Genomic DNA, 23,811 nt, shown 5'->3' with positions numbered 1-23,811 from the left:
AAACTGCATCCAAAATACTGGTCGGTCTCAGGTCTTCTGCTCGTATTACATTTTCCTTGTCCCTTGTGGATCAAGATTTTCTGAACAATCCCTGTTGAAATCCCTCCATGCAGTTACATACAGTTTGTCTCAACTCTTTTGGCTTCTCGTGGAATTTCCTTTCCCTTTAACTCTGTTTATAGAGGTTACACATTGCTTTGATTTCATGCCTATTTTCTATATAGCCTGATGAAATTAAAATAAAAAAAATAAAGCATTAAAAATGTGGAGGACCTACCAGAACAAATGTTTAGTAATATGACTGGTTGGTGCCCAGGGCTGTGGGACTGATCACATGGTTGACACTCAAAATTAAATGCCTGAACTTGTATATTTTGTTGGGATATATACAATACTGCTTTAGCTGGTAGCCCCTCTGGAAAATATTTTGAGGTGAAAGCATTTTTCACACCATATGGATCTAATCATAGTAATAACGGTGGCAGTTTCATAGCAGTGTGAGAGGAAGAAGGTGAAAAAAGGAGCACCGAGCAACAGCAGCTACCATGTTGTACTGTGGTCACCTTCTGGCAAGGCTAGGAATGGCCAGGACAAAAACACATGGAGCACATAGCACAGAAACAGGAGTTAATATCCACAAAAGGTAACAGGAATTGCCGAGGTTTTATGAGGACCTGGATTGGTATGAAACACCTCTAGATGTCACTGCAACATTGTAAAATGTAAGTAAATGAAGGCCACAAAGCTGAAGTTACGGCTTTTATATTCCTGGTTACTGTCTCAGTCATCCCTTAATAAATCGTTGCATCATTAAAGATGTCATTACCAGATGTTGATTAAACAGCAAGGAACTTTTTGATAAGTGCCAGTAAGATTGTTACTGAGCATTTTCCTAGAATATTAAATTTTCTGAGATTTGGTTTAACCTAGTTTTTTAACAACAAAAGCTAGGGCGGGTGATGCCTGAAGCATCCAGCTGATTCCAGGGTGCTTCTTTGGTTTAGTCTCTGAGGTTCAGTCCTAATCCTTTCTAGGCTGTTTTATGGCAACATTGATGCTGATTACAACCAAGATAATTTCTCTTGCTTTGCACTGGTATCAATTCAATTAGCTTGTAGTGATTAAAATAAGGACAATCATTTATAGGAAATGTGTGAGTTAGAACACAGAGTATTTGCATTTGATAAAAAAAAAAATCAGGCTGCGATTTTATGAGGACTAATACAACATGTGCACTGTATAAATTGACTAGTGTGTCAATTGCCTTTTTCACAGGTCATCAAAGAAAAGTCACATTTCAATGAAACAGAAACAAAAGAAAAGAAGCCGCCAGATTCAACAGGTTAGACTATTTTTTTTCTCTGATCAGCTTCTAGTTCCTAAGAAATAACACAGAAATAGCCATGACTTTTCCTGAGCAACTGCAGTGAAGTTGCTTGGGTTATGCGTGTGTTCATCAGCATGAGTGAGCACAGGGTATCCAACTGCTCAATAAGGTGCTTTGAATGAGGAGTTCATTAACCTTGACTTGGCTGACAATAACTTTGAGTGAGAGAAACATTTTCTAGTGCTGTGTCTCAAAGAAAGCATTTGGGACACATGAAATCCCAGTTTTAAATAAGTAGTCTTCTCTTGCTTAGGAGATACTTGTACTGACCTTGAAAGTCAGAGAGGAAAACAAATACCTAGTTCAAAATTCAACAGATTTTATGCTAAGTGTGCAGCCCTACTTTAATACTGTTACTGACTATCAGAAAACCACTGACATATTACTTTGCAATCTCTTATAGATGGGGACATCCAGCAGAGTCAATCCTGCCCTCAGGAAGAAGAAGTTGATAAACTCAACAAGGAAAATGCCAAGAGGGAAAGTTCCCTTCTGCTTGAAGTGGATCCTCCCAAATTTTATCCTGAAGAGTCAGAGGAGAAACAAGAAAGTTTGTCTTTAGAAAGCCATTATGAATATAGGAGAAACTCTTTTCAGGAATCCTTCACTCCAGAAAAGCAGCAGGAAGAAGATGCTGTTGATGATGATTGTCAAAAAATAACTGTGCAGGAGACAGAGAGTGAGTCCCCAGCAGCTGAGGAGAAGAAGGAACTTCAGGTGCCTGAAGATGCACTTGAGGAACAACAAGAGGAGAAAGAGAGTGAAGGGAAGGAAAATGCTGATAAGAATGAAAAAGGTGCTGAGGAACCACCAGCTCCTTCCCAAAAGGAAGATGAGGCAGAACAAATTTATGATGAAGAGGTATCAGAGGGAAGGTAAGGCCTGAAACTGAAACTACACATTCTAAGAGACTTTTGCTTCAGAAAAATGTGTAGTTCAAGTTTCAAGTCAAAGTGGCTAATTAATACAAATATTGGTGAAAATTTAGCCTAATACAAAAGTGAAAAATTTGTTTATGTCTCTGATCTAAGTGAAATTATACTCTTAAAAAAGCCAGGCAAACAATCCACCACACATGGTATTAGCATTGTGCTGTGGTTGTTTGCTTGGGGAATATGTTAGGAACACTGGAATTACATTATGCTATTCTTTTTCTCTGAGGAGAATTCTCCCATGGTTATGTTTATGTACTGCAATGTCATGTAACATCAGCAAAATAGATCAGGCCATGTGCCAACTGGGAATTAACTTACTGCAAACGTAGTAATATAAAAGACAGCATAAAAATGTTTAAATAAAAAAAAAAAATTAAAATTTGTCCAGGCAATTGACCTGATAAATTTGTGTACTGCAATTCTACCTTTGCTGGGTTCAATATATAGCCTTTCATGGAAAAACAGGTTTAAGCCCTCAGGAACCTGTATGAACAAAGGGGAATTTCAGTGCTCTCCCTTTCCTTTAAAGGCAAGATTGATAGCCTAATGTCAAGTTTAGAAGACCTCAGGTGAGGTTTTCAGTAGCTGAGAAACATTTTGCTGTCATGATTAATTTAAGGGCCATTTTTATTTCTCAACATGAATATTAAACCAGTTAATTTTACACCATGAAACAAAAGAGCTTAATGTTATTTGAATGCAATATCTGTGTAGGCATTTTTCACCTATGTTTCTAAAGTTGCTCTGCTTTAAGTGTACTCTGCACTAATACCATGTTTTGTCCTTGCAGGTGTAAACGCTGCGAAAAAGGTACAGGAAATTCTAGTTCAATCCCTGGGCAGACCTACTAGTTTGAGCATAGTAGTAGAAGTGAGCATCAAGTGCATGATGAAAGTCTTGTCAAGGATGACAACAAAAAGAGCAGAGTAGTTGCAGAAAGCGCTGATGGCATATGTAAAACTAAAAAAAGCTCTTAAAGGAAGTATCATAAAGGCAAAGCATTTGATTCCCCTGGTATTACAGCGATGAACAGAGACAGAGATCTGTAGAAGAGAAGGATTTTGTGATTCTAATTAGTAGGAGAAAAAGATGTGTGTGATAGCTCTGATGGGAAAAAGTTTTTCATGGGCTGCATCTTAAGCTGATGAGAAGTAACAACATTCTGCTTGCTTTCATATTAGAGGCTTCTGCTCTGTCAGAAATTATTCAAAATTAATTTGCTTCCGCCACAACTACTCCACTAACACTATTGTCTCTCCCTCTTCTTTTAACAAAAGAGCTAAAATCCCTAAGTGTAGAGTGGAGGGAGAAATTATATCAGGTGTGGCAAACTTGGTCAGCCTGAGGAAGTGTTGAGAATATGTGTTAACAGGGAATCTGCAATGCTATGGACATAGCCTGAAAAACCAGCTTGCTCATTTTCATACCATTGTAATCTGAAGTGAGAACAACTGCAGGCTACAAAGTAAAGAAATGTAGACTTTTGTGTGTGAGCCTGAATTATGCAGTTAAACAGATAAATGATGCTCATGCACCAATCTTTGAAGCAGTGCTCACCATGGTGAGGCAGAGATTTCTAATATTAGACCTCCATCTTGAGAATTTCAGTGGCTATTCCTGTAAATGAAATTGTGGCATGTGAGGAGGTGGCCTGAAAGACTTGGAAATATATGAGTGTGCATGTGCATACACAAGACTCAAGAAGAATTTATCTGCTTTGGGAAAGGAAGGAGAGTGTGGGAGGGAAACATTTATTACAGGTTTGTACTAGGTTTTTGTAGCAGAAAACAGGACATAACACACTAAAACTTTAAAATCCATAAACTGTTGTGAGCTCTGGGAGATTTTTAAGGATGATGTTAAGGTTATAGTATCTCTGTTGGAGCATCTTTGATCTGCAATAGGAAATTGTTCTTGAACAGGGAAACATCTTTGGTTTGCAGGAAAAGAATAATAGAGGGTCTGTCATAGGGAACATCTTGAAGGCAAAAACTCAAACACAGTTTGGAAAAGCAGTCTGGAGTCTTTAAAAGAATATTTCCTTGCCCAAAGTTTGGTAATGTTTTTAGCTGAGCTTTCAGAACTACATTTTCTTCTGTCACTTACACGCTGGTGCTGATGGAGTTTGTGTTGTTAGAGTCAAATTTTGCCTTAGGTTAGAGGTTTTCTTGCCATTTTTTGGGTCACAGTAACGTGCAAAGACCCATACTTACAGTAGTGCAAGTCAAACTCTGCAGAATCCCAAGTAGGTGGCAAACTTCCAGAAGCCCCAGCTTTTCACAATTCCTTGACCATGAACTAACTTCCTCACCATGTAAGTTATTAACACTGTCAAGAAAAAATCTAGGTACACAGCTGGTGTCCTGGAAAAATGGACATTCACTGTGAATAAGGACAATCTACTGCCACATTAATGACCAAAGTGTTCCTGCCAGCTACATGCTGTCATGGGGTTTCTTGTTTGTGTTTTTGATCATTTTCACTCGAGTAATGAATGGTTTCAAAATTGCTCAACAAGCCTCACACAAAAAGGAGCTGGCATTCCAAACCAGAGAGCTCATATTGAAACACTGGGGCTGTAGCCCTCCCAAATGGTTGAAGAAGTATTTGTCACCTTGGTCAGCCAAAGGTCACTCTCAGGAGTATCAATCAAATGAAAAACAACTTGGGTATGAAATTGAAGTCACAACTGCCTGCAAAAAGTCCAAATTAGGCATGGAGGGCCGGTCTCCAGCAGGGATTTTGACATCAGGATGGTAGAAAGGTCCAGCATGTGGAGGTCCAGAAAGTTACACCCGAGACCTGCCAAAACTCCATAGCTGCTGCAGTGCAATGTTGGGAACCATCCCTCCTCTGTGCTCCTCTTTACCTTTTTTCTGCCATCTTTTTTTAAGGGCAGAAATTCTTCAGAGCAGCATATGAGAGTTTCCTTGTGTCCTGAGGCATACTGGAAACCCCAAGTGTCCACCAGGGTGAAACTCCCTCATGTGCACAAGCTTTAAATGTAATCTTTAAAGGTGATGACCACACTGTGGAGAAGGACAAGTTTTGTCAATCAGTTGAGAAGGGGAATCACTGTCAACACCAAAAGCCAGGAAATAGTCTCTCTTACCTGGGCCTGCAGGACAATTGCTTCTCTTCCTACTCCACCAGAGAGTTACAGTGCATACTCATCTATTAACAGCCCCTGAGGAGGAAATAATATTTTAAAAAATCAGAGATTAGGCTGAATTGCAGAGGCCCCTTGTGGGTATGAAGCTACGTTGGTATAGTCTAGTGGTCTTCACTTTGCCTCTCCCAACTGTTGTATGAAACACGATAACTTAAAAAAAGAGTCCCTGTCTCGGTGATGTAGCTCCCCAACAACCACCTCATTTCTGAGCCAGAGCTTATGGAATAAAACCCTTGTTCAATAACAGAGAAAGACCTCTCTATAAAGCTTACAGTAAGTGTATTCAGTTCATAAATGAACTTATCTGGGGAAAAGAGGAACTAAAATATGGGATAGACAAGGACTGCCTGTGACCGTTCATATGCTCTCTGTCGGTTTTATCTTTTTTAGATGATATTCCTACTCCACCAGCACCGTTTGATCACCGGATTGTCTCAGCCAAAAGGGTGGGGATCAGCAATTACTATAATGTCAACGAGGATGAAATTCTGGGAGGGTAAGTCAGGTGTAGTAAATCAGCTTGGGAAGCAAGGCACAAATTTACAGCCAAGAACCCTGGGAGGTGAATGGAGTCAACATGCCCCACCAGAGCTGAAGTCATGAAAGTCTAAGCTCTTAAAGTGCTTTATAGAGGGACGAAAAGAGGAGGCTGGTTTTATAGTGAGAGTGAATTTTGGCTTGCTATTTGGCACCAGCAGTCTTGGCCTGCATTTGGCATTGTTCTAGGCCAGCCAGATGCCCTCAGGCTCTATGACAGGGCTCCCAGGATGCTGAAATACTTTACCTCAAATTACAGCCAGCAGTATGTAGACACATATTGTAGTCTTCTTCCTCTCAGTGAGTCTCATCCTTGAAAACGCAGTCTTATTTTCACATAGATTAGCAGGAGTTACTTATCTCTTGTGCTGTCATTTTTAAGGAGAGTGGGATATTGTAATTTTCATGGCAGCATATTCTTGGATAAGGCTTTGTATCATCAAGAAAACACAACCCTCCCATGGAGGAGGAGAATGATGCGATGGAGAGGGGCAGATGGTGCATAGAAGTGAGCCATTATCCTTACAGTATATCCTTGACTTTCCTGGGATTAGTCATTGCAGGTTATGATGTGAGTATAGTGAATCATATACAAGTGGGGTAGTACCAGATAGAACACTGTGTGATGCTGATGTGCCTAAATGAGTAGTAGTAGGTACAATCTACACAACAAAATAGCAACAACAGAGTGATTGAAATGAAAGCCAGTAGGGAGAGGATGATTTATGGTTGTTTATAGTGAAGTTTACACTTGGAGTTGATACCTGTACCACGGAATGATGTTTGTTTCTCCTTTTTTTCTAGAGGGCGTTTTGGGCAAGTGCACAAATGTGAAGAGAAAGCAACAGGTCTCAAGCTGGCGGCCAAAATTATAAAAGCACAAGGTCCAAAACAGAAGGTTAGTGGAGAATGATATTAGTCTTTTGTTCCCCAGTGGATCACACACTGTTCTTCAGCTACACATCAGGCCATGACCAAGTATCTCACAAGCCATCCCACTCATAGGACCTGCTTCAATACCATTAATTTCAGTTCTATTTCCCTTCTCCTCCAAAACTTCCAATGGCTCATGAAAGTACTATTTTGGGAGTGTTTTCTGCTTCTTTTAAATATGATATTATTTTTTTCCTTTCTGTTGCTAATTCTATCAGTGTTTTCTTTAATGGTAAAAACATTTGTCAGGCCTGTGACATAGTGTGCTCCCCCCCAAGCACAATGAGGCCTTTGCTGCAATGACTTGATGTCAGTGGGGGCGATGCTGATAGCAGACATGATCTGGGCACCTGACATCAACACAAATACAGATGAGAGGAATTAGTCTGGGCTGTTTTGCAAACCTCTTGGCCATCTGGGACTAGATTTCACTGGAAAGACATGCATGACATCCTTTGTGTGACATGGGTGTCATCAAGGGCATTCAAGAGTGGGATTTGTCTCAGGTAACTGGGGTTGCTAAGGCATAGCTGTGGCCAAGCTGATCTCTAAGAATCCCTTTATGGTGAATGGAGAGAGACTGACATCATCATTCAGCATGTCTAAAATAGTTGGGCTGAATGGAAGTACCAGTCTCTGTCCTCTGACTGTAAAGTTATGTTTTGAGAGCTGTCCTGGACTTTTCTCAGCTTGATTTTGTACACCTACAGCTGTTGGAACAAAATCGTCTTCTGCTTCTTTTTTCCTTTATATCTCTGGGAGCCTGCCTCTTGTCCATGTGGGCTCTCCTCTTCCTTTTCCAGTAAATACCTTAGGATACCTAAATACCTTAGGAAACACCCCAATCAAGCTCTGAGTTCAGTCTGTTAGTTCCTATAGCTTTGACATCTACTGCTGCAGGAGCCCTGAGTTTGGTTGCCACAAGAGAAAACGTGAAGATAATGTAGATTTGCTTCAAATGTAGCGTTCTCAGGAAAAAAGTATCTGAAGCAATATTCATGGCTCTTTACAGGATGAAGTAAAAAATGAAATCAATGTCATGAACCAGTTGAATCACGTCAACCTCATCCAGCTATATGATGCCTTTGAATCTAAAAATGATATTGTACTTGTCATGGAATAGTAAGTGTGTTCTTTTCCTTTCTGTGTTTACTACTTTAGCTAGAATTGTCAATTTCCTTGCTTTCTCCTGAAATGAGAAATAGAACTTCTTACAGATAGAAAACATATATATGTTCTCATGAACAACAGGAAAAAAAGGGATTTTAAGAGAAAAGTTTTCCCATGCAGCCATTTTTGCATTTTCTTCCAGTAGTCTGCCACACTCCTGGTGCTGTAAAGCAGCTGCTCCAATTGAAGATAGAGCTGTGTTACATATCTTTAATTTAATACTTTAATTTGTGTCAGCCAAGAAACAAACCTCTTAGAATATCTCCTATTCTGGGAGGCAAAGAAGAAGACATCTTGCACCAAAGAGGAGCCAGATGTATCCCTAGTCCTTCTATTGGGTGCCTGAAAGGATACACCTGCTTTTTATGCTGGGTTATCAGGCTAATTAGGCACAAAATACCTGCCTTAAGCTCAGGTTAAACAGATGTTGTCTTAAGGAAGCCAAAAAGGCCAAAACTAAAACATTGAAATGTGTGGCAGAAGGGTTCAATGTTAGGTGAATTTGACTATTCTGGACATTCTCAGATAGTACTCTGAATTTGGTCTATATGATTAACATATCAGAAAAGTATCTGTGCACCTATGAACAGATAAGCTAGAGGCATACTGAAATGTGAAGATAAATTAAGTAAATTTTGTTGACTTTAGATTGTTTGAGATAGACCTTTTGGATCCTGTCCCTCTTAAACTCAGAGGGGAGAGACCACAGATTTAAATGCAGATTCTCCATCATGTTGTCTTGGTTTTCCGTGGAACGTCATTAATTTCACTGGTCCAAGATGAGAACTCAAGACAGCATAATATTAAATTTCAAGATGTTCATGGTTTTCAGTGGATGAGACACTGAACTCTTAGGCCTTGAAGAGGTTCAGGCCAGTATGCATCAGAACTCAGATTTCAGAAAGTTCAGATTAAAGTACAAGCTCATCTTACTGAACCTGACTGTGAATGATAAAAATAGTCAATAGTGTATTTTCTGCATTAGTCTTACTGTATGGGATGGGATTTGAACTTGGCCACTGCTTTATTGTCTTTTTCTCCTCAGCGTGGAAGGAGGAGAGTTATTTGACCGAATTATTGATGAGAACTACAATTTGACAGAGATGGATACAATCTCGTTCATAAAACAGATCTGCAAGGGAATTCAGTACATGCACCAAATGTACATTCTTCATTTGGATCTCAAGGTAGAGTTTTGAGATATATGTTTTGTGCAATGACAGATGTGGAAATTCCATTCTTAATGGTAGGACATAAAGCTTAGCAGATTCCCGTGGCAGAAACAACAAAGAGCCTTATTCTGCTTTCCTTATTTCAATGCATATTTACTTTAACCACATTGAGATCAGTTAAATTACTACAGGACTAAGTAAATTAGATGAAAATTGTGGTCATATGTCATCAAGCTTCATAGTGCTTAAATTTTCCATAGAGTGATTTCATAGAAAACCAGCAGTTGACTACAAATATGTTTCTATTTTTATATCCCAAGGTATTGTGCAAATCCCAAGGTATTGTGCAAATATTATTTAATTCATCTGCACAAGATGCATGTTTTACACATCAGCTGAGGGGTAGCAATTGTCCCTGTTTTTTACTATGCAGAAAGGCATGAGTGAGTAGAACTAAATTCAAGAGTCATTCAAGATCAATGTAAGCCCACACAATATTCTGAGGACTACACTCAACTGCTGTTGACATGAAAAGGCATCAATAGATAGCCAGATTAAGGGAAAGTACATTAAAAAGTACTTTCTGAAATGAAAGGAATAAAAACAGTCAGTGGTTAATGCAACAAATATGGCTAGTGTAGCTGAAAGCCCAGAGAAAGGTGGCAGATTCTCTACCATGGACTTGCACATTCTCACTCTGGTCAACTGCAAATGGTCAACTGCTACCCCTTAGAAAACATTTGTTATTGTTTTTCATTAAAGTGTACACTTGAGCTGGATCCTTTTCCCTCAGCCCAATTTTTTTTATTAAATAATGGACTTGTTTCTTACCTCTAATTAGGTCAGGAATAAAATGGGATGATGTCTTTAGTTTTAGAAATCTTCCTAGTGATCCCTGAGCTTTACAATACAATAAAAAGAAGCAGGGAGTGCACAAGATGGTTTTCTCTTCAGTGAGATTTTTATAACAGCTGCTGGTTTTGGCTTGTAATGACTGAGTTAATATAGTACATCTTTAATGTTGTTAGCATGCATATTATTGCAGTGGTTAAGGAAATGAGCAGATGCTTGTTGGGACCTGCTTCTGTAGCCGATCAATGACCAGACTCACTTTTCTCTTTCTCTATAAACATCCAGTTACCTAGAAACCTGTCAAACAGAAGTTCACACAGTTCTTTGGGACACATTAATTATGATCTTGAGATGGCACAGTTTTAATATGAGGTCAAACTGCTGACAAAAAGATACATATACAATCCAAGAAATTAATCCCAAAGACCTCTTTTCATGTGCTCGCCAGCTATGGCTTCTCCCTTCTGTTTTGCTTGTTCATAGGTTGCTGTCAGTAACAAATGAGTTTGGGAAAGAAAGCTTGAAATTGAAAGAAAATCATCTTGACCATAATCATCCAGGACCTCAGAAACTATGGACAGATGGTGTTTAAAAGTCCTACATGTAAAATGAATTAGTAATGGTGACAAAGGTTAACTAATGTTTTAAGTGTTGAGGGCTGTTTTGTTTCAAAGAGGACTCACTGAGCAACAAGACAGAGTAGCTATAAAAGTGCTGGCAGTGAATACAGGACTGTGCTTTAGGTATTTACATTTCAAAGACAATTGGCCAAATCCTTCTCTCAGTTCCTTCTGTAAGAATTTGGAGTAATTCTTGGAAGTTAATGTATTCCTGCCAGGAAAGTGAAGAGTAACATTTGGCCCTATGAAAATCCAGAGAGATTTAACCTGTGAATCCTATTTTTTGCTAAAACATCTGAAAAAAACATAAAGTTGATGTGACTGGCTTAATATATTAATGTTCAATCTGACAGAACATTTGAGCACTCAGAAATGTAAAGCTGCAAGATAAATTTCATAGCCCAAGAAATTTAATTTTTTAAAAAAAATCAGTGTGAGCTTATTAAGGTCTGTAAAGTCACAGTGAAAGCATCCTGAAACCCCTTCTTGGAAGTCTGCGTTCCCTGTCCCCCTCCCCCTAGTGAGTTCTTTATCTGAACTGCTGCCTTATGTCAAAGTGAAAAGCTGTGGAGTAGAAAAAGCAGTTGGAAGGCACAAAGTGCATGGCTCTGATTGCTGTGTGTGGCAGCAAGAGGGGTATCCATGCAGAGAGATCTGAACAAGGAGGAAAGCAGAAGGTGGTTATGAGATATTTGCACTGTTATTAGTGTTTTTCTCCCTATAGTTACTGAAAGCCCAGTTTTTCATATTTGTTTCTCATTCAAGTTTTTTTTTTTTCCTTTTTTTGTTTCTCTTGGCAGCCTGAGAATATCCTGTGTGTGAATCGAGAGGCAAATCAAATAAAAATTATTGATTTTGGATTGGCAAGAAGGTACAAGCATGTGTTCTCACTAACCATAAATGAATTAGGAAACAATGAAAAGAGTGTTGCATCCCTGCAATGATGTATTTGATACGTAATGGTCTTCTACTGTTCTTAGGACAAATTTGTTTCTTTTAACCAGGGATATCTTATAATATGGAATGTTTGGAGCTGAATGAAAAAGATTTGTCCTGAAACCTTCTTTTCAGGTGGATGGTTGAAAGGGGGCTGATTTTCACTAAGAATGCTTAGAAGTATCTTGGAACAGCTAAAATGGACAAAACCAGTGGAGCGTCTTTTCTAGTCTCTTGTCTCCAGTATTATGAGATTCTTCAAAAGAGAGTGTAAGATACCATTGAGGGCTCTTACAGTATATCCAATGCTATACCCCTTTCTAGTTTAATTAGGTGCTATAACCTCAGTGAAGGATTTACTGGTTAAAAATTTCATGCCTATGATATGGAGAAATCCCAAAAGGATGGTAAGACAGGCTCTGAGAAGTCCTTGAATTACAAATTTCTTCCTTTTTGTAGCAATTGCATTTTGTCCTAGTAGGATACAAAGCTTGAAAATACTTTTTGTTCTATATGTGGGTATATATTTTTTTTAGTTTGTGCCTCTCTCTGTCCTTGTTTTCCTACTGAATTTTCTGTATGCTTCTGGAATTCCTCTAAGTGCTAGACAATTGATGATGCAACTTTAATAAGAACTAGAATTGATGTCCTTTGTTAATGTTTCCATTTCCTAGATATAAACCCAGGGAAAAACTTCGAGTTAACTTTGGGACTCCAGAATTTCTTGCTCCTGAAGTTGTGAATTATGAGTTTGTCTCTTTTCCTACAGACATGTGGAGTTTAGGAGTCATTGCTTATATGCTGTAAGTAGGATTCAGTATCTGCTTTGGAAGATGTTTCTGGGTTGAACTGTGTCAGTCATCCAAGTTTGGTGTTATACTGGAAGAGTGAAAAACTGTGTACCCAAAATAGGAAATTTAGACTTCTTTCCAAGTTCCATATTGAGAAATCTCTCCTCTTTTCCAATTGCCATGAACTTTTTGTCTTTGTTTTTTTGCACATATCTCAGGAGTGTTTGGGCATCACACTTCCAGAATAATGTAAGCTGCTTGGTAAATTCCCAGTGGTTAGTACAAGACTGGTCAGAGGTCTAGAAAATATGAAAGACAGTATTGCCATGAAAGACAATAATGCTTGGTGTGTTAGAGAAGAGGGGTGATTAAACATGTAAATAGATGAGAAAATGGGAATGGTCTGGAGACCTTCTTAGAGAGTAATATTTTGTAAGTTAGGCCAGAGTGACAGAACAATCTTAGCCGGCATATTGGAGAACCATGTACAGGAAGAGGGAAAGACATGAGGACTGAACATATTCCTTTTTATTTCAGCCTCACTGGATTGTCTCCTTTTTTGGGTGATGATGACAATGAGACCCTCAACAACATCCTGGCCTGTAACTGGGATTTTGAAGATGAGGAATTCCGAGATGTTTCTGATGAAGCCAAAGATTTCATATCAAAGCTTCTCATCAAGGAAAAATGGTATATAATCCTGTATCTTTGAAATGTGTATTTCATGCCATCATGACACATCTGTGTCACTTGTGCTGCTCCACTGCAGAACTAATATGACTTATAAGATTTTTATACCCACATACAGTATTATAATGACACTTCATTGATGTTGTTCATTGTATCCATCAAATGCTCTGAAATTACCTGAATACATTTTTGCTGTGAAACAAAACTTAATTAGTCTGCTGTCTGTCATACTGTTCTGAAATGACAGTGTTGCAAGATGGCAGAACACATGACCTGTAGCAGATAATTGCTGAATTGTAAGATTCTGGGAAAAACTCTTAATAGCATTCTGGTTTTCCTCTAGCTGGAGATTAAGTGCAACTGCTGCCTTAAAACACCCATGGTTAACAGACCACAGGCTCCACTGCAGACTCCAGGTCCCTACATTTAAATATCCTTGTGCATCTACTGTTGCCCTCTTGTGCTGCCACATTACTTTGCTTTGACATTTTTCTTAACTTCATTTGAGTCTTTGCTGCTGATTCATTTCTTGCCACTGTGAGCCATGTGTGTCCCTTTGCTTTTTTTTTTAGCTGTTAGAATTTGCATGCTCACGTTTGGTCATCAGTTCTTGCATGTCTGGGAAGAAATAAAAGATCCTGCAATGCTGTGTGTTTCTGGGTGGATCAATTTCTCATCAAAAGGAAAGTATTTACAAAATGAGCACTGAATCACCATATGAAAACAATTTTTCAGCTAGGGATGATTCTTGTTCCTGCTTTGAAAACCCTTTCAGGCTCTCCTGAAGATCTGTTTCAGGCTCTCCTGAAGAGTGCTGTTTCATCCTACCTCTTCCAAAGAGATACCTTTCCCAACAGAGCTTGGAACTTCACCTGGTGCATACCTTGGTACTTAAACACCTTCTTGCCCTTCAGTGGTAGCCAGTTTAGTGGCCAACACAAAATAAGTTGTTTGCTCAAGCAAACAATTCAGTTGGGCTGAGTTGGAAGAGCAACAAGATTTAAAATCATTTTGGTTTTCCTGTGTCAGTAATTTTTGGAGATTCATGCTGTTGGTGACACCTCTGTTGGCTATTTCTAAGTGAGTCCACTCTGTGGTTCAGTGGTTCACAAGGGGATAATTTTAAGCAGTTTTCAGAATTTTTACAGCATTTAAAGTGCAATATTCACTTCTTCCTTTGAAGGCAAAGCACTTCTGTGTTAAATAAAATGACTGCAGTATTGCCTAGGATGTATATGTCAAGATGCATTTTCATATACAGCCATCATTAAGAATTAATAGATGATATTAATTATTAACAAAATAATGTTATTACAATAAAAAAAATATGATGCTAATCAAGCAGAGGTAGCCCTACTCGTAAGGCAGTGGGATGGACTGAGCATCTTGTCAGCTCTGTCCTTGCAAGATGTTCCCATTATAGACTAAGGATTATCAGAATTAATATAAAATAGGATACAAAAAAATCAAATAAATTACTCTAATTTTCACTTAAATTTAGTTTTTGTTGTAATTTCCCAGAACAGCAATGCCCATGAGATTATTAGAAGATTTGTAAGTTAGTGTGCACAGTAAAAATGGGAGTTTGTCATGGTTATCTTCAGAGGTTTTTAGGATATAATTTGACTCCTTTAGTTGGGCTCCAGTGAGGCTCTGATTTCTGCAATCTGGAGAACAGACAGTCTTTTCCAAATGCTGCAAGAACACAAACTGCTGTCCTTCCTATCACCATTTTTTTTTTCCTCAGGAAACCCTACCCTAATGCAAACTTTACAGCTTATGTTGTCCTTTGCATCTTCTTCCCCAATATTTTTTATTCATACGTGTGCTTTGCAAAATAGCTTCACTAAACATGCTGATGTTGCAGTGTTCTTCTGCCATTACCTTAAGTAGAAGTAAGATGTGGTTGATCTTCAATTAGTGCTCCAATAACGGTGTCTTTTCTTTTTTTTCCCCTTAGAGAAAGGCTAAAGGTGACTGCATGTCTCAAGCGCCCCTGGCTAAATAACCTCTCGGAAAGAGCTGCCAAACAGAAGGTTTGTTTCAGGTCCCAAATGTCCCCTCAAATGTAAAAGCTGTAGCCCCTGTGTAAGGGATCAGTGGACAGCTGAATACCTTGGGTAGTACAAAGTGCGTGGTCCAAACTGTATTCACCACCACCATCCCTGCTGCTGTCTGGAAAGCATTCAAAATGTAAACTGTTTCTATTACTTATACCAAGTAACAGCAATGTGCAAAATAATTAATGGGTATGGAGCCATATGTGTTGCAAACCCTGGCCATTTTAGAGGGAATGGTTATGCTCCCACTGGCTCTCATGGGGCAGGGATTTCACCCAATAATTTTTCAGTGCTGAAAGCTTTCGGGTTTTCATGCTGTGGTTATAAGTACAATTTAAAAAAGGGTAGAAATATGAAAAATAATAACTTTTTAGCAGAGGCACGGGCCAGACCCTCAGGGTAGCTTGACTAACTGCAGTGAAATCAAAGCAAGGTGACCCCTAAAAGAAGCTGCTCCACACGTCTGAGGACGCAGTTCTGACAGGGCACTTACCTCCCCTTTTAGCAACCCAAACGAGTCTGACAGAGCATCTCTCTGCCCTTTCTCCCTGGCTCCTTGTCTTTGCCCTTTCATTAACAAACAGTTCATTAGTGGTTCTCAGGCTGGCTTGGTTGCCTCCCTGGGGGATGAGGCAGACTCAAGTCTGCTCTCTTTTTCTGTCCCTGGTCTTTGACTCACTTGGCCACTTTGAAATCGCGCTGCCTCAGGCGCTGCAGTGTCTCCATAAACCAGTACTCCAATTCCCACTGCCACTTTCACCAATTACCACAAAAATTGGTGCCTCTGTTCAGGGACCAGGGGAACTGCTCAAAGGTTCTGAAGGCCATCTCTGGGCAAAACTCAGTGGAGGTTCAAGATGTGAATTAGGCTGAGAACACACACATACACTGTAAAACCACTTCCTTTTAGTAGTGCGTCATAAGTAACAACAGGATGCCAAAATAAAAGTAGTCCACCTTTCACCATTTGCCAAAAGGCAAGTTTTTAATGGTGCCATCATCCATCATCTGCTTGGTAGGACAAGTGATATACTGGCTTTTTTTGCAACAAGTTTTTTCCAGGAACATGTTGAAAACAGAGTATTGTGAGAGGTTGAAATTTTTGTTCTAAGTAAGATTAGAGCGGATTTTATACAGCATAGTGGAATAACACAGAAGGTAATGATCTTTACATGAGCTATTTCAAAAACATGAAGATGCCTTTCAGTGCATACAGTGGAAGCCAATAAGGACTAAGGTACCATTATCACATCCCACTTGCTCTCTGAAGCCATGCAACTTCCTGATATGGTAATATCTGAACATCAGCTTCTGGAGAAGAAATCCAGTGGGAATTTATACTTCTTTGTGATCCTCAGTATGCACCCTCACTTTACTGGTGCTGAGACAGATTTCATGGAGCTTTGGTTCACTCACCTGTGTGCTTCTACACAGTACATTTCTAAACAGGTTTTCCAGCCCTGTTGCAAGATTAGTGCTTGTATCTGGGTTTCCCATTTCAAGCCACTAACTTGCAGCAACAAATACAACAACAAAATGGTGAAAATTCTCCCTCTGTAATGCAGGAAGCGCTGCATTACACAATTCTCTGTTACAACCAAAGTCAACTTTAAGATAAATTGACTGTCCAACAGCAGTCAAAATTATTTTTAAATAAACTTTTAATAGCTTTGTAACATAGTAACCTACCCATGATCTAACTTGCAGGAAAATCTGGTTTTGGCTTTTGCAGTGTTATTTCCTCTGAGTGTGTTTTTCTTTTTGGAGTTTATTTGAGTTTACTTAATGAGTGGATCTAAAGTCATAGCTGTGTTTTATTTTTAAAGAATCCCTTTAGCTATTTTTATCAGGCAAGTGGTATGGTTACCACATTTAACCCAAAATAATGCACTCAAGTGCCAGTTGATTTAAACCTGGCATTATAAATGCTTGCAGTGGTAACACAAATAAATGGAGAGGTTTGCAGCATGCCTTTGCATACCATGATCTGTATGACAAGAGAGGTAAAAAAAGCAGAGTAGCTGCATTTAAAGAGATACCTCCAGGATCAATTCTCCACTTAACAAAGAAGCCTTGTCTTTTTAATAGTGTATAAAACATTACACAGAAAAGGTGATTGCAAGAATCCTTTGTAAACAAGAGGCTTCAGTGCTGCTTTTTTGCACAAAGAAACCACCCTGTGGTCATCCCAGAACACTTAACCAAATGAAAAAAATATATTGCTGAATTAACTGGATTCTTGTTTTGTTTATTTTGCAGAAAAGCTGCTGTGTGGTTACTGCTGCTAAGAGATTTGAAAATATCAGTGGTCTCGGTGCTTTAACCCCCTGCCATGACTGAGACTTCTACTAAATGGACCAACAGCACTTTAGTTGCAGGACAAGTCCCAGCATTGTGGAGCTGCTTCTTCTCTATTCAGCTGTTAAAAGAAGGAAAGTATTTCTCCGTGTTGCAGGAACGTGTTTCTTCTGAAGCAGCATGTTCTCCATGCCTGCAAGTGCTACATTAGCTTGGTTTCATAATGAACTTTTCTCTATCTAGTCTTATGTCCTCATTTACGTATGAAAGGCTCCTTGAAGTTTAAATTATCATGAAAAATTAACTGTTTCTCATTTGAGCCCAGAAGGCAATCTGTCACTATGTTATATCTCTAGCCAAGGTTCATTTGACACTAGAGTCAAATAATTAAAAAAAAAAAAACCAACCCCAAAAAATTGCAGCAAATTGAAAACTGCCTTTGGTAGAAGATTTGAAGTTTGTTTTTCCTGTCACACTAAAATGAGTTAAAGATTAGCTCAGCCCATGTTAAAGCCATGTTAATGTAACACCAGTGGAAGGGAGAAATGAGGCTTTCCTTGTGTACAGGTGAATTTGCTGTGACTGTGGTACAGTACATTTCAGGATTTTTTGCCCTGATGAATTACTGCTTGCTGTAAATACACTTGAATTAATTAAACAAGAAAGAGAACAAGGCACTATTCACTTGTACCCGTGCAGACCTTGTTCTCCAAAATGCAAATATAATTCAGAGTTATTTTAACAGAGAGTGATTTTATATCAGCTAATCTGTTTAATGCTAATTTAACTGATTAGGACCACTGGCAAAGAGGGGAGTCAGTGCTTTGCTCATTATAACCTCTGAGTACAGGCTCAAGTAAAAATCCTCTGTATTTCTAGTTTTCTTATCTTGCTCCCAAACCTTTCTGATTCTTAACTAGGTAAAAAAAAAAAAAAAAGGAGTCAGAATAGTTGAATTCTTCAACTAAAATTTTTTGATTATGGCTCATCATTGAGTGAATCTAAGTTGCCAAGGCTCTGAACTTAAAATAATGAGACTTTCTGCTGTATATGGCTTTCTTACTGCTTTGTTTCAGAACTACAGAAATGCAAATTGTAATGAGTATTTTATTTAATCATGCTGTTGTGGTGTCTTTACATTGTCTTTGCTTAATCCAGTTCTGATCAAACCACATATTAACATAGGTATATATTTATCTATGCATTTCATATGTTCATATATTTAAGTTCTGTCTTTTTAAAAAAGGGATCAACATAAAGACAAAACAATATTATCACCACCACGCAATGAATTGCTTCTCACACCTTTGTGCTTTCTGGATGGCATTAATTTTGAAACGAGAAGGGGCCCATTAATGGGACATCATGGCCATCACACTCTCTGCAGCCAGTTTGATCCAATGTTTTAAAATTATTGTAGGACATCCCTTAAGACTGCTCCTGTAAATGAACTGGGCTTCTTAAAACTGGGACATCTTAGGAATACTGACGTGTTGCACCAGAGGTTGCAAATACTGCTATCACACACTGACACACCATGTAGCTTTTATATGATATAGAGCACTGCCACCTTCAAATCCTCATTTGTAGTCTTTACTAAAGTAAACTTTGCCAAGCAGAAATGGAAGTTTCTTTGGGAAAAGACTGAGTGGTCTCAAAGTAGGAAAATGAGCATATGACTTCTAGGTAGAAGCTGGGCTTGTTTTCAGTCACCATTTATATTTGTCTGGTCAAAATGAATAGAAAAGTTTCCTTTCTGTTAGGATTGGAGTTCCCACTCCTGTTCTGACTGTCTTCAAGATATTGTAGCTTCTTGTACAGCACACAACTCAATGATCAGAATAAAATGCAATTCCGTTTGGAATGACAGGATCTCATTATGCACTTTAGTGCCACTGTAGAATTGGATCAGGGTTTTGTTTTTCCTTTGGTAGATTTTATATGGATAAATTGCATGTAATTTAGAATCTTATTAACTATACTAAAATAATAGTGTGACTACAGTTTTTTCTGCTTTGTTGCTCAGTTGAATTAAGAGGATTTATTATTTGTTGATATATCCATCTGAGTATTAATTAAGAGCCTAGTGCCATGAAGATTAGCCCAGTGTTAGAGTGTGTTGCACTGAATGAACCACAAATCCTCCAGGAGCTGTAGGAAAATGTGGCCTCTGTTGAGCACATCCCCCAAGTTCATTTGTACACTGCTCTGTCAGAAATAGGAATGCATGGGAGGATAGAAGAGCTGGACATATTTCCCCTCCTTTTAGAATTTAGGCATGAGTTGAGGAGGGGACGCCTCAGCAGTCTTTGGCTTGTGCTACTGGGCAGTGTGCTAACACAAGGCATTTATCTTCTATTCTTCTTGATAGTGGTGGTCCCACGCTGGAGTCCTGTCTGTAAATTGTCCCACTGTTTCATTCTTAGAACAGCTCCTGCAGTAGGGGCTGAATTTGAGGGAGGGCCAGTCAGAGGAGGTTGGACTGAGCAAGTCTCTGCAGTGACTGAAGGTGCCATTTGGTGCCCAGGGTTAACCCCAAGTGGGCCTGCAGGTGTCCAGTGGAGGAGGAAAGAATCCCAAGTGCACTTCTGCTTTTTGCTCCAGTGGTGCTGGATCTGCAGCACCGAGTCAAAAGGGAGGTGCCTTACCTAGGGCCTCACTGTCACCAAGGGTAAAAAATTATACTGCTGTGTAATCATCACTGCTGTGTATAGCAATGTGCCTGAGAAAAATGTCTCAGAGGTGTTCCTTTGTGTCTTGTATCCACCTCAACATGAGAAACAGCTTCTTTACACTGAGGGTGGCAGAGCACTGGAACAGGCTGGCCAGGGAGATCATGGGGTCTCCCTCTCTGGAGATGTTCCAAACCTCCCTTGATGTGTTCCTGTGTCATCTGCTTTAGGTGACCCTGCCTTGGCAAGGGGGTTGGACTGGATGATCTCCAGAGGTCCCTTTCAACCCTAAAAATTATGTAATTCTGTGATTCTGGGATCTTTCCTGGCTGTTGTAATTTTAGTAAATAATAGCTTGAGACAGATTCTTTTCAGTGGCTTCCTAAGTGTGTTTCCTTTCACGTTGAGCAGCATGCTGTTTTGTGTGTGTGCTCACATATGCAAGTTTGATTTGCATTCTGTTTTACTTTGCCCTACCTCTGGAAACATTCTAGGGAGAGTTGGACAGGCTTGTAATCAACGTGGTCAAGTGGGAGACCTCATTTCTCATTTCTGGAAGGTTGGACTAGGTGACCTTTAAAGGTTCAGTCCAACTCAAACTATACTATGATTCTATGATTTTATGATTTAAGTATGCTCTGTAATGACTAATAGCTAAGTCCTGCTGTGTTAAATCATTGTTTTGACACATCAATCATTTATTTTCTACTAGGTCATAATAATACTAAGGCTACTAGGGTCTAATAAGTCACCTATATCTGTGTGAGTCTGCTTATAATTTTTGCTCCATATTGGCTTATGTGACTGCATTTGGGAACTGTGAATTGCTGTGCTTATGAGCAGGTTTGGGTGTGAAAGGCACTGTTCTAGCTGCTTTTATTCCATTTCACTATATTTTCATGGACAGACAGGGGTGACTGCAGGTACCTCAACAGTGGTATAGAAACATCAGTTGCAGTGGGAGGGATGAAGTGCCCAGATGCAGTGCTTGTCTTGTGCATTCTTCCTGACAATGTAAAAATTTAAAAATGAAATCCTGGGAACATGACAAGTATCACCTGACACTCATAAGAATCAGGACACTGTCATTCCCACTCCTATAGATGCAGCGGGTAAACTGGATGCCAGATATACTGGAGTAGTCTGACATCAAGATTAGAAGCAAATATACTTGGCACAAGATGGGACACCAGTGGTTTTCCAACTGCTTTTATATGTTGTACATCTTGAAGATTATGAAATGGGTGAAAAGTTATGCAGAAAGATCTCCATGCTATCATGTCCATGTTTGTATACACCTGCAGCTAGTCACTCCTCTGGGTACCCTCACAGCATAAGCAGTTGGAAACCTGGACAATCCACTCTGGAGATTACAAGAGCAGCTGATTTTTAATTTTGTTTTTATATTACCTCTAATATCAGGAGATGAATAAAGTTAAAGCCAAGCTAAATTCTTGATTCTAACCAGGAATGACAGGGTAGGTCACAGAAATAAATGAGGGAAGTGCTAGATCCACCTTTTGTGATGTGAGTAGTAGAAGAGCCCCGTTTTAACCACTCCGCCTTCCTGCCAAAAGTGTCTACTTTGCACCAGTCCTGATCAGTAAAAATGAAAGGAATCTTAATCTTTTTAACAGTGAAGGAATCTCAATCAAGAAACAGGTTTTCTGCAGTTGTTAAATTGCTGCAGTAAAAGTCAGGTTATTTTAGCATTTTCAGTTTAATGCTGACACTATAAATCACTGACAGCCTCTTTCAGCAAAATGGCCCCCACCAGGAGCTGTGAGAAATAAAGGTGTTTGTCAGCTCTCCTACACTAATGGAAACCTGGAAACATTGGATTCCATTCCTCTGGATCCAGTGAGCAGGGCAATTCTTAGCATTTGGACTTCTGCTACGTGGTAATGGATGCAGTTCTGCACCCAGAGTAGTGATGAATGGATGAATGAGCACTGTTGCTCCAAACTCCTTCCAGGAGGATGATGCATCTTCACATACTACTTTTATCACTGACACATACTTGTTCTTGTGTCTCCTGTGAATAAAACTAAACACTGCATGGATCTGTTTAGGAATGCTAGACTGTTTCACCTTCCATGAAGGCTTGGTAGCTGAACAACTAACAACCTGTTTCAAACTTAGATGAAGACTGGTAGAGATGGTGCTTTGTAAATATGTTGTGTAGCTGCGTCTGTAGAGTTGGTGATCTCATTTTGGTGTGGCAGAACTAATGTTTGTGTACCCCACAGCAACTTCCCTTGAATTTAGAGGACAGGCATGTGGCAACTAAATCATGAAGCATGCGGATTTTCATGTACCTTATCACTTTGGTTTGCCTATCTGGTTTTGTAGATTAACTCATGTATCTCTGGTATGTGTTCTTTTGTGAAAACCATGAAACAATCTTGTAAAAAGATGAATAAGGAATAAATGCTGATTTTGTTTACTCCAGGGTTTTTGTTTGCTGTATTTAATGTGCCTGTCATTTATATTAGTGACAGAAAGAAGTACGGCCTTTTTCCCAACTGCTGCCTCTAGATACATGAAGAGAAAAGTAATTTCCATTGAAATGAATGTGCCTACGTCAAAGGTTGACTCAGGCTCACAGTTTGTACTCACTCCTTGTAAGAAAAGCTCAGTGCTCTCTGGAAGTAACTGGGACTTGAGGTGCTTTTGACTGCAGTCTTGCTGGAAGTCCTTCAGACCAGGTTACTAAGGAGGAAATTAGAAATTACTGAAATTTCTTGTGTTCGGTCACTCCAGAGACCTGGTGTACTTTTCTCCCTAATTTGTCACACTTGCACCACTGGCCTATTCAGTGTTGCCGTCTGGGAGCTGCACTTTAACCTTACTCCATCTAGGAGTTCATCGACTACTAAAACAGTCTGGAATCAGAATTATTGTTTCCTGCAGAGTTAAATCAAACTTCAAGTGGGCTAGCTAGTGAAAAAATAAAGACCGAGAGTAAAAACTGAGAAAAAGGTTACAGGGTAAGAAATCAGAAAGCAACCTCTGGTGAACACTGGCCTGTATTCAGTAAGTAGAAATGTTTCTGGCTGGTTCACCCACAGCTCTGGTTGCAGCACTTGAGACATGCACCATACTTGAGAAACAACTTTGGCTTCTTACACTGGAAGATTCTCATTTAACACCAGCCTGTATTTGATAAACCTGAGGTTTTCAGATATAAGATTTAGGTGTACACCCTCCTGATGAAGCTGTGCGTTAAATCAACCAAAGGGTTGCATTTGTTCCCCAGAGAGCTGGGTGATGTGGAACAAAGCCATCACCATCCGGCTGGCAGCGCTTGGGGGCTGAAGGACTCAACAAGAGAACAATTTTACAGTAGCCAAGCACAGGACATGCAGCTGCTGCCCCTTTACAGCTGCCCAAGGCAGCACCAGCCATTTCAACAGGAGCCCAGGCTGGCTGGTGAGCCCAGGCACAACTTGTGCTGTGGCATCTGTCCACAAAGGACCCTGGCGAGTTCAGTAGGTGTCTGAAAGTCTTTCAGAGTGACAACCCAGGGTGAGCTCCTGTGCATGACCAGGCCTTACACCTTTGCTCTTCATGTGCCTGTCTTGAA

At 39.5% G+C, this 23,811-nt stretch overlaps 1 protein-coding gene across 4 annotated transcripts in view; it reads left to right on the top strand.

The window, feature by feature from the left end:
* MYLK4 (myosin light chain kinase family member 4) overlaps window positions 1-22,671 on the top strand; it is an 81,783-nt gene extending 59,112 nt beyond the window's left edge. For all 4 annotated transcript variants that reach the window (XM_063161587.1, XM_063161580.1, XM_063161595.1 and 1 more), the window contains 13 exons: window positions 1,276-1,342; window positions 1,791-2,262; window positions 3,113-3,132; window positions 5,885-5,990; window positions 6,836-6,929; window positions 7,977-8,086; window positions 9,180-9,321; window positions 11,579-11,649; window positions 12,389-12,517; window positions 13,043-13,195; window positions 13,539-13,611; window positions 15,156-15,231; window positions 17,515-22,671. In XM_063161587.1, coding sequence (XP_063017657.1) covers window positions 1,276-1,342; window positions 1,791-2,262; window positions 3,113-3,132; window positions 5,885-5,990; window positions 6,836-6,929; window positions 7,977-8,086; window positions 9,180-9,321; window positions 11,579-11,649; window positions 12,389-12,517; window positions 13,043-13,195; window positions 13,539-13,611; window positions 15,156-15,203 — 1,485 coding nt within the window. In that variant the 3' untranslated portion in view covers window positions 15,204-15,231; window positions 17,515-22,671. The remainder of the gene's footprint in view (window positions 1-1,275; window positions 1,343-1,790; window positions 2,263-3,112; window positions 3,133-5,884; window positions 5,991-6,835; window positions 6,930-7,976; window positions 8,087-9,179; window positions 9,322-11,578; window positions 11,650-12,388; window positions 12,518-13,042; window positions 13,196-13,538; window positions 13,612-15,155; window positions 15,232-17,514) is intronic.
* Window positions 22,672-23,811: the final 1,140 nt, after the last annotated feature.

Source organism: Melospiza melodia, chromosome 1, assembly GCF_035770615.1.
Source record: "Melospiza melodia melodia isolate bMelMel2 chromosome 1, bMelMel2.pri, whole genome shotgun sequence".
Lineage (NCBI taxonomy): Eukaryota > Metazoa > Chordata > Aves > Passeriformes > Passerellidae > Melospiza > Melospiza melodia.
Note: the sequence above shows the minus strand (reverse complement) of the source record. Positions and strands in the feature narration are given on the sequence as shown.